The 14421-nt window shown below is 39.4% G+C and overlaps 1 protein-coding gene across 7 annotated transcripts in view; it reads right to left on the reverse strand.

Moving 5' to 3' along the window:
* scn8aa (sodium channel, voltage gated, type VIII, alpha subunit a) overlaps positions 1-14421 on the reverse strand; it is a 30101-nt gene that overhangs the window by 9204 nt on the left and 6476 nt on the right. For 2 of the 7 annotated variants that reach the window (XM_055165878.1, XM_055165875.1), the window contains exons 5-20: positions 14256-14347; positions 11889-12110; positions 11437-11500; positions 11173-11314; positions 9911-10117; positions 9554-9835; positions 8498-8779; positions 6909-7035; positions 6439-6677; positions 5334-5507; positions 4462-4818; positions 3905-4378; positions 3759-3761; positions 2520-2637; positions 1999-2153; positions 1406-1579 (exon numbers count right to left, since the gene is read on the reverse strand). In XM_055165878.1, coding sequence (XP_055021853.1) covers positions 1406-1579; positions 1999-2153; positions 2520-2637; positions 3759-3761; positions 3905-4378; positions 4462-4818; positions 5334-5507; positions 6439-6677; positions 6909-7035; positions 8498-8779; positions 9554-9835; positions 9911-10117; positions 11173-11314; positions 11437-11500; positions 11889-12110; positions 14256-14347 — 3112 coding nt within the window. Of the gene's footprint in view, positions 1-1405; positions 1580-1998; positions 2154-2519; positions 2638-3755; positions 3762-3842; positions 4379-4461; positions 4819-5333; positions 5508-6438; positions 6678-6908; positions 7040-8464; positions 8780-9553; positions 9836-9910; positions 10118-11172; positions 11315-11436; positions 11501-11888; positions 12111-14255; positions 14348-14421 lie in introns of all 7 variants that reach the window. The other 5 variants (XM_055165877.1, XM_055165876.1, XM_055165873.1 and 2 more) reach the window with 5 other exon arrangements.

Genomic DNA, 14421 nt, shown 5'->3' on the forward strand with positions numbered 1-14421 from the left:
ACAGTTAAAAGAGCGATTTTAGAGCTAGGCTCTATATTATGAATAGGAAATTTTTAACCCCAAAATAGTGCGAAAAAACCACCAGGATCATCCAGGGTGGGTTAATGCGAACATTTTCAGACAAAAATGAGAAAGCCCACTGCAGTAGTTACAGAGAGAGGGGCCACAATATTGCAAAGTAAGCCAGGGGTCAGAAGGAGACAGATGTGCCTGCATGCGAGCCTCTTATTTGAAACATGGCAGCTAGCACATTAGCTATGTCCATTTATATATACAGTCTATGATCTAAATATGCAAAGATACACTTCATATTACCATTTAGATATGCAATATCTACTAATAGTTAAAATCTGTCATCTTTTCTGAAGTAATGGCAACCCATTGATATGGATCCATTTATAAAATATTGGCTGACAGTGGACACTGCGGAGAGGTGGTGGTTAAATTAAGCTGAAAGCCAGAAGTCTAGAGCATTCTATTTTTTCCTAATTACTGACAGATAGCAAGTGAACAATTAAAATAAAATATAATATAATGAATTATCCAGTCCTTGTGAATTGAAGTAGATAAGAATGTTTATACTAAATAATGATATAGTAAATATTAAGAATTCAATATGAATTATAGTAATTGAAAAAAAAATTTAATGATGAGGGAAAAGAAGGAATGCTCCTGTATCTGTGCTTTCATATTTTATGACAAAGACAAGGAGCAGAAAAGTACAAGGAGAAAGGACAAAAGGCACATATCAAACATTGTATAGGGCAAAGAAACAGTAACTGCTGCATCTGCTCTGGGTATGACTTGAATATGATTTGGCTATAGCTGCTAGGATTGTTTTATTTACAGTAATGTAAATGACTATTTGGCTTTTCATGTATAGAATTTGAAGTAACCACACATTCAAGTATCCCAGAGTTGTAGATTTGTGAGGCAGATAAAAACTGCTGCTTGATGGACCTTAAATGTGACAGAGGCATGTTTGCACTTAACAGGAACAGACATTGTGGTCTTGCAAAACACAGTCCCTGTAATCTTGTCCAATTGTAAAATTGTTTTTAAACACGCCACAACACTCACTTCCCATCATGTAGCAGAAACTATAACCTGATCTTTCACAGCTATGCCACACCCAACAGAAAACCATTTGAACATGTTTATATTTCTGACAATAGAATTTATCTTAACTTAGCTTTGTGTGGTATTGACATATCTTAGAGACAGAACCAATAAAATATTAATTTGATTCTGGTAATAAATAATTTAGTATCTAGGCCAGTGTTTGGTGTAATAGTTTTTGCTGTTGGGTTGTGGTTTTGCAGACGTCCTAATAAAATCCTCTTATTCTATTCAAAAACTATTCAACAATCAAACACAAATATATTGAAAGAATAGTCAAACTTACATCAACAATGAAGAAGTCCAGCCAACACCAGGCATTGGTGAAGTACTTCACAAACCCATAGGCTACCCATTTGAGCAACATCTCCAGGATGAATATGTAGGTGAACACCTTGTCAGCGTACTCCAAAATAGTTCGAACGGTCTTCCTCTGTTCAATGTACACATCCTCAAAGGCCTGTAGAAGAGCATACATCAGCCACAAATGGACTGGGAAACACAAAAAATAGTATAAGATGTATTACTGTGCTAATTAAATTGAAAACAGCAGAGAGGATCTGCAAAGAATCATTTTCAAAATAAGCTGCTGCCCAATGAAAGATTATCAATACCTGCAAGGTTAATGTAAATGAAGTGTAACCTCCTTTATTTAGTAGGGTATGACATGCTTCAAACCCTCCAAGAATATATATACAATTTGATCATTTTTACAGTCCATTACTCACAGGTCCAACTGAGCCCTCCCCCAACAGAGCTGCTGAAGTGACTGCACCACTGGGAACATCTCCCCATAAAACTGCCCCATATGATGTCCTATACTTCTATCAGAACGAATTTTACTGTAAACTTAGGTTCCCTAAATATTATGTTTCTCACCAGGGCACCACTACTGAGAAGGATCATGAAGATGATGAGGGTCTCAAACCAGTTGTGTTCGACAATCAGGTAACATGTTTTCCTCAGGAACCACCAGCTCTTCCCCCAGCCCATTGTGATGTCCACATCGCAGCACTTGTATTTGGCCACACACGCTGCAGATACAAAGAAGGGAGCATTTTAATTACTTTTAATTTCAAATCAAATGGATTAACACTGTACTGTATCATGCAATGGCAGATGTTTAGCAATGATTATGACAGTATTTCTATAATAAATGTCAAAATATCAAAGCTTTTAAGTGAAATATAACAAGAGAACAATACAACTTTGAGTATGCTCATGATGAGGGAGCGATGTTACATTGTGGTTAAAAACTTGATTTAGCATATGTCCCTTTTAAATTCACAAATGCTGAACAGAATCATTTAGATTAGATACAATTCATCCACACCAAACAATCAGCACAATCTTACAATCCACTGTCAGTATAATGAGTGGAATAAAACCAGCAGCCTCACCATCTGTCCAGCATGGCTCAGGTTCCATGTACTCCTCTACCGTTTCCACAACAACTACTTCCTCCACATCTGGCTTTATATCTATGGTGCTGCCCTCCGATGAACTGGTGTCATCGAGCTGTAGTGACAAAGACGCATTAGTTACAATGGCAGTCAACATCTTCTCATGTTTACTTAGAATCTCAGAATCTTATTTGAGTAACTGTAAAAAAAATGGACTGTTTGTTTAAAATTTAACTGGGTAATCAAAAAATATTTATTATAGTACCCAGCATGTGTATGAGCAAAATCCTCATAATGTTACCTTAACTATATAATTTTTGAACAGTTTTTACTACTGTAATTAATACGGTGTGTTGGGCACTATAACATAGAAAATGCATGTACAAGAGTTAGAACAACAGGAAAATGGCCTCACTAATTATTCTTCTTTATAGACCTAATAGAGGGAAAAGACTGAAGTGGTAGAAATGCCTCACACTACATCTACATGAACACTGAAATGGAATATCAAGTGTCCGACCATCTGCCCAGACTCAAAGTCTTTTAAATGCACTCTGCAAAACTACAAGCATCAGCAGATATCCATTTCATCTGCACAGCCTGTCTGTCTTTGTAGATGACTCTGTTGACTAATGGAGGCCTGTTAGAGTCTACACAGAAGAAAAGCCAGCCACACCCACGATCTGGCAGGTCAGAGGAGGATAATGCACTACACTCCAGCTGGCTCAATACAGTTTTTTAATCATATATTTAATTAATAATATATAATACTGACCCTGGACAAATATAGTACATGTACAAGTATTTAATCAGCTGACTTAAAGGGCCCATATTACGCTATTTTCTGATCTATGTTATAATGTTGTTTCCTCATCACCTGGTGTGTTTTTTTTTTTTTTATTCACACGTTTAACACAAATCCTGCACATTTAGGCAGGATCTCTCAAACATAAAACACTCTGTTCCTCCTTGTGATGTCATATGGTAATATAGAAATTGCTACACTGTGTTTTTAAACTCCATACAGCTTCACTCAAATGATCTGGAAAATTCAGATCAGAAATTTCCAATCTCTACTTAACAAAAGATAAAAGAAGTTGTTAACTCATTATCTATCACTACATCACATGACATCAGAAGGTGAAACAGAGCACTTTGAGCAAGAGAGATGTAAACAATAAAAATAATAAAGGATTACCCACACAACTCAAGGTATGTTTTTGATGAGATAACAACTTTCTAACATTGCTTAAAGCTCACAAAAGTCAATTTTGCTTAATATAGGACCTCTAAACACACTTCAAAAATAATACAGCTCACAATAAAACTATTGGAACAGCAAGGGCAATATGTATAATTCTGCACAGACCTAGAAGACCCACCTCTTTACTGTTTTCGATGTCTGACTCGCTGCTGAAGTCCTCTGTATTGAGATTCTCGAAGTCTGACTCTCCCACAGCAATGGGGACACAGACAGTCAGGTTTGGGTTGTGGATGAACGACATGTGGGCATCGTCCAGCACATACTTGCCAACGCTGCTACCAATGCCACTGGTCGTCCCATTACCATTCTTAGTGTAATCCAGGTCTCGGTTGATGTCTACTCCAGTGTGATTAGCAATGCAGTTCACTTTATTTCCATACATGTCTTCCAGTGGTTTTTGCTCATCCTCCATAAGGGGTTTTCTTAATAAACTGGCCATCAGAATTCGCATCTTTGCTTTAAACCAGGCAATTCCTTTCTTGATACGCATGACTGAAATCTGTAGGTTGTTTGGTTCCCCATCATCATCTGTGGCTGCTAAATTGTCAGCACTGAATGAGCTCAGCAGCAAGGCAAGAAACAAGTTCAACACCTAGAAAGGAGAGATAAAAAAAATGTTATTTCACTCACCCAAATATTACAGACTATTTGAAATGCATATTTCACCACACTCACCACTAAATTACCGATGACCATGACCATCATAAAGACAATGAGGCACATCGCCTGACCAGCGACCTCCATGCAGTCCCACATGGTCTCAATCCACTCTCCACACAATACCCGGAAGACGATCAAAAATGAATGGAAGAAGTCATTCATGTGCCAGCGGGGCAGCTCGCAGTCCAGGGCAATCTTACACACACAGTCTTTGTAGCTTTTGCCAAACAGCTGCATTCCCACCACAGCAAAGATGAAGACAATAATGGCCAGCACCAAGGTGAGGTTTCCCAAGGCTCCCACTGAGTTACCAATAATTTTGATCAGCATGTTTAGGGTGGGCCATGATTTAGCCAGCTTAAATACTCTCAGCTATAGGAGAAACACAGAAACAAATATAGAATCAGCTTGAAGCTTCACTGAGTAGCTTCTTTCTTGATCCTCTATATTTAGTCATGGAGTTTTTGACACCTCTCCAGACTGAGTTTGGACTGGCATCTATTATGGTCCTAGGATCAGTTGTTGCTAGGCAACCTGGAATCTGACCAGCCATGTTTTCTCAGATAGCAACCAGACAGGTGGGTGCCTGTCCATGGGTCCATTGGATTATTTGTTTGCTTGATTCTATTTTATAAGTTATTGTAGTAGGCTAATTGGTGGGGTACAAACAACATGTATTTGGCTAAGCTAGCAAACGTCATGGAGCAATGTTAGCTAGCTAGCTAGAGGTTCAGTAAAATTAGTAGAAAGAAATAAGAAGCTAAGCATCATAGATTATGGCAAGCAGGCAACGTTAATAATTTACACTGTGAGGTATTTAAATGGCAATTATAAACAACTTAAACATGTATAAGGTTAGGTTAAGTTTATTTAAAAAGAAGATTTACCAAACGGAATGACCGCAGGACTGAGAGACCCTCGACGTCAGCCAGAGCCAGCTCTACTAAACTCAGCGTCACAATGAACCCGTCAAAGCAGTTCCATGCCTCTTGGAAGTAATAATACGGATCCATGGCCACGAGTTTAAAGAGCATCTCCCCGGCAAAGATCCCCGTGAACACCTGGCAAACAGGACACAGGACATGGCATTGTCTAGGTGAGCAGATTGTGGGTGAGCATTCACTCACTCTCATGCACGAAAACAATCAACCAAGTAACAGACTACACTTTGAATATCAAAATGGTATTTGGTTTGTGACATTCTGTTTTCAGAGTGTAGAAATGCATTATACAAGACTAGTAAGATTACCCAAAGCTGGGCAAATTCATTATAAAAAGCAGTTAATATTTTTTTTGTGGTGATATTATGAGCAGAGCCAAGACACGAATTGTGCAAGGTCTATGAAGTGAAGTTCTATTGCATACAGCAAGCAGCAGTATTTTTCTGTAGCACAGAAGTTGCAAATGAACAATTCCCCATATGTGACATAAATTATGCTAGACCCAATGACATTTTGTCTCAGCTTTCCTAAAATACTACATTGAAAATGGTCAGGTTGAGTTATCTGTGCAGTGATTCAAGGCACCATTTCAGAGCCCTCATCGATCAAGCTCCATGAAATATTAATGTAAGCCTCCCACCAATCAGCCAACCGGTGAGACTGGTCCCTCTGTAGCCTTACTCAACCAGAAGAGAAAAACATGTGACAATGAAAAAGACAGAAAACGTGTGCAACAAACATGACAAGTGCATCACAAGAAACAACACACAATACACAGATGAATAATGCGCTTTCTTCTTTCAAATCTCTGAAAGAGTTGACAGTTGTTCCCAAAATATCTCCAAAGGTCACCTATTAAGCATACAAGCCTTTTTCTTCATTTTATTAAAACAGATTAAATTCCCCAATGTTTCAAAGTGAGGACTAAAGAGGACTAGAGACTTAGTGCCAGATTTTCAGGTGACATTTCAAGATACATGCTACAAGATACATTGAAAATACTTATTACATAACGACACAGACATAATAAACACTAAGATAACCTACTCACCAGATTGCCCACCGACAGCATATCTTCAAAGTCAGTGGTCATCGGGTAATGCTCCATTGCCATGAAGAGGGTGTTGAGAACAATACAAATAGTAATGGCTAAATCCACAAAGGGGTCCATCACTATAAGGTTCACAATCTCCTTGATCTTGATCCACATAGGGGAGCACTCCCAGATCAGGAAAGTGTTAGCAAACTTATACCAGCAAGGGGGACACTTGCGCTGAGACTCCTCCAGTTCTGAAGACATAGTGTGGATCAGTTGTTAAAATCAAACATAATTACATGCCAAAGAAATATGCATGCAATGGTAGTAAAATAATTTAATGCATTGTATGTATCTGGTACTTGTTGGATATGCAAAGCAAATAAGCAGGAAATTCATGTCAAACTTCAATCAATGATAGCAGCCCTAGTTAAAGAATAATAATGAGAGAGAGCAGGTTAAATAGCTGGGTTAAATGGCAGTACCCTCCACTAGTGTGACGCTCATGATACTGTTGGCCCGCTCTTTCCGCCCAAAGGAGGTATTGAGCTGGTCCACAGACACCATCAGGGAGCCCGACAGCTTCTTCTTCACCTCAACCTCAGTAGTGGGCTGTCAGGAGGAGAGGAAGAATCAAGCACCCATGGAGACGACATGAACAGCACCACCGGTGGCCGGCAGAGGGAAGTGCACAACAGCATTGGCAGGAAAAAGTAGTTGAGGATCAGATTGTTCAGAATTAGAATTAGGAACAGGACATTTTTCAATAATTTCTATTTCAATGCTGGTTTCAAGGAAGATGTGTGTATGCTGTAAATGCATGCAGGTATCAGCCAAAGTGGGAGCAGTGGTTTAGGGCCTAATTGTGTTTGAATGTAATTAGCTCATCCAGATTAAATCAGACATGAGATTTTGTGCAAGGAGAGCTGTTTTGCTTAATGCATCTTCAGTCCTGTCATGCAATAATGGAGGCTTTGCTGCCATTGCAATATAATTATTAGGTCAAAACTAGTTTGTAAAATATCTCCCAATTCTGGCCATTTTAACATGTATTAAAATCACATTACTTTATCTTCCTAATTTGAAACCATACAATTTATATTGCAACAATAGAGTCAAGTTCATATGAGGCAGATAATTCAGATTCATTCATTTGACATGCACAAGCATGCTCCAAGTCAAAGAGAAGGAGAGAAAATTACAAACACCATAGTTTAAGATCTACTGCTACTACAGGTTATCATGCTTCATGTTATTTAGGTTCTAAATCTACCATGCTAACTACAAAGAGGACAGACTAGTTCATTAATGTAGACCAGGGGGAGTTTGAGAGACAGAGAAAGGTAGACAGACAAGGACAGCAGCCCTCCTTCTTAACTAAGTGTTGTTATCAGATGGTGCCATCTCTATGTTTGGGGGGTATTAGCTCTGTTTTATGTAAATATATATGTGTACTGATCCCCTCTGTTTCCTCTGCCTCCTACTGTAGATCTACCCACTCAGGCTAGCAGAGGACCGGGTGCCTGTATGGAGGAGGAACACATCAACACACTGGACCATGTAAACCCTTCAGATTAGCTGTTTGAAAACAGACATTGAAATATTGTGCAAACACACATTTCCTAAAGATTCCTGAAAGATTGTCTATATTGTTATAGACAAAGATCCAATGATTATCCTGATTAATAGCTACTGTTAAAATATTAAGTAATATATTAATATATTAGGAACAGTATTAAACAGAACATGTACATGAACCATCAACAAAAGAATGCTGGAAGTCACTGACAGACACAGTTTGGACTAAAATATCTTATGGGGTTAGCTAGTAGTCTGCTCCTATTTAAATTTATTTGTTTCTCCATCCTTTGCCTATTCGGAGGGCAGCATACACTGCAGGGGCTGGGGGAGGGAAGGCGCGAGCGCTTAGCCAAGAGATACATACGAAACTTGCAAGATGACAGAGTAGAAGATAGAATCAGAGAGAGGTTCGGGCGGTAGGGGGCCATGCCTAGATAGGTCTACTCATTGACTTCCTTACACTGTCATCAGAATCTGCCTTATCTATTTTCACCTCAGGCAGAAGGCGTCCACCGGGCCCAGGGCCGATGAGGGACACCACGCCGTTGCAGTCGACCGTGCTATTCCTCTTGCCATGAAAGCCAGTGTAGCTGTTCCGTCTGTATGGGCTGAACAAGGACCCCCTCCTCTCCTCACACTCCTCCACTGTGCTGTGCTCATCATCGGCAAACTCATTCTCCGAGCCCACGTCCTTACTGCGGCCCTTGAAGCTGAAGATGCTGCTCTTACTGTTGTGTCTGGATAGGAAAGGTGAGCCTGGGATGCTGAGGAGTGACTAAAGAAAAGAGGGTGCACATAAATTATCATTAATCTTGCCATCATTTGTGTTCTGTTTATCACATCTAGCGGTCAAGGGGAAAAAAGCCAGCTTGTGTGGGGTATGTGAAATTACTTGCAACCAACCCAGTTTTCCCTAAGGAGGTCTTTCTGCTGTAGTGGTCATGTGATCTGTCATATGAGGGGAAATTCATAATTAGGTCAGAGATATCCTTTTGCTGTCAAGGTCAAACTGGCAGGACAGGGAATCAGGTTTGTACCACTCTTACACCAACAAGACCATGAGTCATGAGAACAGCCATCTGAGCTGCTGTAATTATTGATCCATGTATTACCATCTATTACTGGAGCTGCTCACAACAAATAGCTAAACAAAGGTGGCCTTATCAAAGCTGTCAGCTGGTTGTTTTCAAATTCATAATGTCAGATGGGGGCAAGGGCTAGATTTGATTTTATTGTACTTTGCCATAAAATATCCATAAGATAAATGTACTGTTGAATCTGATCATTTCTATTACTGACTAGATCTTAGAATTCACTATATTACAACAAAAATCTGCATTTTAACAATATTCTTTTTTAACAATTCATTTAACAATATTTTAACAATATTGATTTTAGTTCTTCCCCATCTGCACCTGAAAACCTGAAACATGGCTATGGGCTAATGCCATTATACATTTTAAAGCATCTTACTCTGAACACTAAATGAATGTTTGGGAATTGAACATAAGTGACTCAAAACTACATCAAACAGTTTTCGTGTTCTTACTTGGTTCATAATGGAAGACTTTCGACCAAGGCGGTTATCAGGGAACCGGAAGCGACTTCTTTTGCTGCCGTCATCCGACTCAGATTTGACAAACTTCTCACTGTCACCTTTCTCTTTCTCCTGCTCTTTCTGACGCCACTTCTTCTTACGATTGCGGCGTTCTTTGGCACTCTTGGAGCTAAGTTTTGACATCTCTGAAGAACTGCATGATAGATGCCCCCCTCCATCGTCTTCTACTGCATCCTCTGAAACTGTACCCGCAGAGGTTGCCATAGCAGCAGTCTAGAAAAAACAGAAATCCAGTAAATGATATAACAATCGTGAGAGTGTTTAAAGTAAAAGGTCCTGATGGCTTACTTGGGCTTCTTCCTGTTGTTTTTTGAGCTGCTCCAGCATAGCTTTAAATTCCTCTTCTTTTTGTTGCGCCTCTTCCATTGTGGCCTGGTTCTGCTCCTCATAGGCCATAGCAACCACAGCCAGAATGAGATTGACCAAATAGAAGGAGCCCACAAAGATGACCAGCACAAAGAAGATCATGTATGTTTTCCCAGCAGCTCTCAGGGTCTGTTTAGGGGAATAAAATACAGAGTGAGTGACCTCTGAAGTATGACCCTAAACTGTGCCAAGCTCAGCATCAGCCTAGTCACAGAATGACTCATCACAACAAAGTTGTCAGCTCATTTGGCATTTTTGAAGATAAAACTTCAATTCAGCAGAACTGTATTTGCTTCCTCTTGACAATATTTCTAGGACAGGACACCCCAATTTTGTTCATATAAGGACCAGTGCAAGGACCCCTGCATAGAGGATCTGTTAACTACTGTGTAATGTTAACAATTCCAATCCATTCTTTTTCTGAAATTACATACTCACTTTAGGGCTCACAGCATGGGGTCAACTATGTTTTTAATGAAGGACATATGCATTTTGACCTACTTTCCTGATGTTATAATTTAATGCAGTGTACAACTCTTGGCTGTGTTCAGAGCCAGCAATGTTGGGGGTTGAATCTACGCAAATTAAAGTGTTGGCATCTTAAGTTGTTTTTGTTTGTCTTAGAGTAAGTAATGTCTTTAGGGACCAAAGCAAAACGTGACTTCCTGGAATAGAAAGGAGACAATCTCTTGTTCATTAATTATGGATGAGGTTGGCATACTGCTCAGGAGAAACTTAATGTTCACCATATGAAAAAGATGGTGACAAATCTTTATGTCAGGCTTCTTAATACTGTCTTTTTACAGAAATTAGAGAATTGCAGACTTTTCATTTCCACAGAGGTTGGTTGAAAGCCAAAAATCAAGAATGAAAAACTGAAAATCAGGATGCTCCCATGCACTGTATTCCTATGATGTTAATATTTTATCCTCCTACTTTGGACTTCAGCAGCTACACAGGGAGGCTATGTCAGTGCAGACTAATGCCAAACATGTCCATAAGTACTATGGAATCAACTGATATTCTGGCACTTACAGCTAATATCAAGTTTGAGCAATGATGACAGTATATAGTATAACTATGGATCGAGTGTATATGTGATGTTTCTACTTTGATATATGCATATATTTTTTAATCTAATTCCTTATTCCATATTATTTCAGGTTACGCATATGCTAACATACCAGCATATACAGATTTTCCCAGAAATCCTGTGTCATGAGCCTGAAGAGAGCGAGGAAAGCCCAGCCAAAGCTGTCAAAGCTGGTGTAGCCGTAGTTTGGATTCCTCCCAGCTTTCATGCACATGAATCCCTCTGGGCAGCGGCTGAGGGGCGGAGAGAGAGGAGCAGTCAGGCAGCAGCCAAAGTGACTCAGCACTTCTTCTAATCAAATATGAAAATCACAGCAGTCTCACTGGGACCAGGAGGAACAGGGACAGACACTCACCCAGAGTCCGAGCTGTTTCCACACAGAAGGGCATCTAACTGACCAGGCAGGAAGTAGAAGTTCGCTGAAGATGGAGAGACATGGAGTCATTAGTCTTTGATGAAAAAGTTGAGTAAATGCATTTATTCTAATGATTTGAGTAAATTACATCCACAATAATCACAATAATCCATTATGGATAAATTGCATTGCAAAATTATGTTGACATTTAATTACTGTTTTATATTATATGTGTCATAGACTCTTATGACAATGAACTGTCATACACAGAAGCTATTCGGGATAGTTTATGTCAGTGCAGTCACACAGTATTTTTTAGTTGTTATTTATGCATTTTCAAATGGCTCCAGTCTCCACAGTGCCACTGTGACATATTGTTTTTTTGATTGCAGCATATGGGCTGACTCATGCCCCACACTGTTCCCAGCTCATCGAAGCCCAGCCGCACTTACTTTCGTTCATGATGTACTCGTCCCAGTCGAAGCCCCTGCTGCCATTGGCCAGGTAGCTCTCAGTGGTGTTGATGGGCCAGATCACACACTTCTGACGGAGATTTCCCATGAAGAGCTGCAGGCCGATGAGGGCAAACACACTGAGGCAGAAGACAGTCAGGATCATCACGTCTGAGAGCTTCTTCACGGACTGGATCAGGGCGCCCACAATGGTCTTCAGTCCTGAGGTGGGCACGCACGTACACAGACCACACAGGTGATGCACGGAATGTCCAGCCACCACATAGTCTTATGTGTTGAAGTACTACTTATTACAAATGTAATGGCTTTATATGTTAGATATCATTTAACATATATGTATAATTCCTTATTTACTTAAAGCTTTAAGTTTTGACATAATTATACTTAATAATTATTCATGTGTAATTTCATAATGTTATATATGTTTTTAGTACTTTTGCTTAAGTAAATGCAATTAAATGTAAATGAAAAAGCAGTAGTAATACATACAGTACATTTACATATATAACATCTCTAGAAACAAACAAACAGGAAATATTTAGGAGCCTTCCCACACTTTTCCTTTATACTCATTGATTAAAGTGCACACATTATTTTTGGTCATAATCACTTATAATAATAAGGTGAATAAAGTGAAAGAGAGGGGGGAGGCTGCAGAAAAGTGAGAGGAAGTTTATAAGGAGGAGAGCACAGCAGCACAAAGAGGGCCATGAGAGGGACAATGGCACAGGCAGGGGCTGGAAAACACATGCAGTCATTTAAACTCCAAGGCTGAACAGGACCAATTCAATGCCAGCACCACTCAGGGCACTTTCTTGAACTGTCTTGTAAGAGGTGTATAGAGCAAAGCACTGACTCCCCAAAACGTGACCCTGCAGTCTGTCTCGTCACATGTTCACTCCACACAGAGAGATTACCTTCAGAGCGGGCTTCCTCTGCAGCGTTCACACAAATCCACTGGGAGCTGGCGAGACCACACCCTGAATCTATCTAGTGCCTATGACTACAATATCAACTACATTAAGAGCCTGTTTGCGTTGTCTTTATGGAGATATGCCAAAATATGTTTAAATTACATGAAATTACCATTGTATTTCTTCTTAAAATTACAGAATAAACACACTATTTTACTTTTTATTTACACCCAAACAAATTGTCAGTAAATAAATGTAGGTTTCTAATTTGCAAAGATTACTATATCATGTTACTCCTAAAATATCCATTTCATGTGAGTTATCCTTCTTTCCCTTTAACCCTCTTTCCCTTTTATATTTTCACATAGGCATGTTGACAAACCCAGCAGGGTTTGACTAAGCAGCATTTGGTTTTACTTTTTCCATCAATAGAAGTGCGTCTGTTCAGGTCAGTGATTCAAATGTCAATAGGTCAGACAACCTTTGCATCCCCAACCTCTATAATCTGGATGTGCTGATTCTTTCCTGTGTGTGGTATATCATTCACGTAGGCCTTAACAAAATCAATCAGTAACAAAGTAAAAACAAAAAATAAAAGAGGGCAAATGAAACTTTCAATGCCATTTGTCAGCCAAGCTCTTAGTAGACTAGTATTATAAAAGCAAGTGACTCAAAAGCATCATGCAGCATAAGAGATATGTTCACAAACTAGGCTTGGCAGTCTTCATACATAAGTCATGGGTGTATTCTGTTGGGTTTATGAGAGTATGAGCTATGTCATTTCATATATGAGCATCAATGTAGACTTAATTAGTTTAGCCTTTACAATCCAATTGTTTACATTCTTTATCTAGGAGGCTAGGGTTAAGGGAGAAGCAAATGTTTTATTTTAAAATAAAGGTCAACTACTCTGCCATTAAAGGGTGTATTGGTATACTGCTTATAGTCAGTAGCTGTAGTTTCATTTACTTGCTTATTGTACAAATCTAGTTACAGATAAGCAACCTGTGTTGCACACAAGGTTTGCTAAGTCATCTGGATCACTTACTTCTCCTTTAACTGCTGTAAACCAATGTAATACAGAGCTCTTCTGTGTGATATGGAGGATAGGAGGACAGAGGCTATTTCTGTGAGCTAGGAGCGTGTTAAAGTTATTTCTGGAGGGAAACACAGCTGCCTTTGAGATGGGTCTCATAATGAGACTGCTACTGGGGCAGAGGAGAGACACTTTGGAGAGCCCTAGAGGAGACTGCAAAGCCTATCAAAAATGTATTAGTACCATTTTTGATAATTTTGGAGAAAAAATAAATCAAAAAATGGTTGTCTCCAATTCTTTAGTTGTTGCGAAAATCATAATTGTAATCATAATAAGAGTAGTGAGTAGAAAAGAAAGGGTGAGAGGATCAGCCTTAGTGTTTAAACTGAGTCTCACCTGGAATGACAGAGATTGTTTTGAGTGCTCGGAGAACTCTGAACGTTCTCAGCGCAGATACATTGCCCAGGTCCACAAACTCTGTTATATATCTGAAATAGGGGAAGGATCACACACAGAACAAACACGATGACAAAACCACACACGTCAAGAGCACAACACCAGC

Source organism: Boleophthalmus pectinirostris, unplaced genomic scaffold, assembly GCF_026225935.1.
Source record: "Boleophthalmus pectinirostris isolate CB_2022bp ecotype Guang Dong unplaced genomic scaffold, ASM2622593v1 HiC_scaffold_8, whole genome shotgun sequence".
In the NCBI taxonomy this organism is placed as follows: domain Eukaryota; kingdom Metazoa; phylum Chordata; class Actinopteri; order Gobiiformes; family Gobiidae; genus Boleophthalmus; species Boleophthalmus pectinirostris.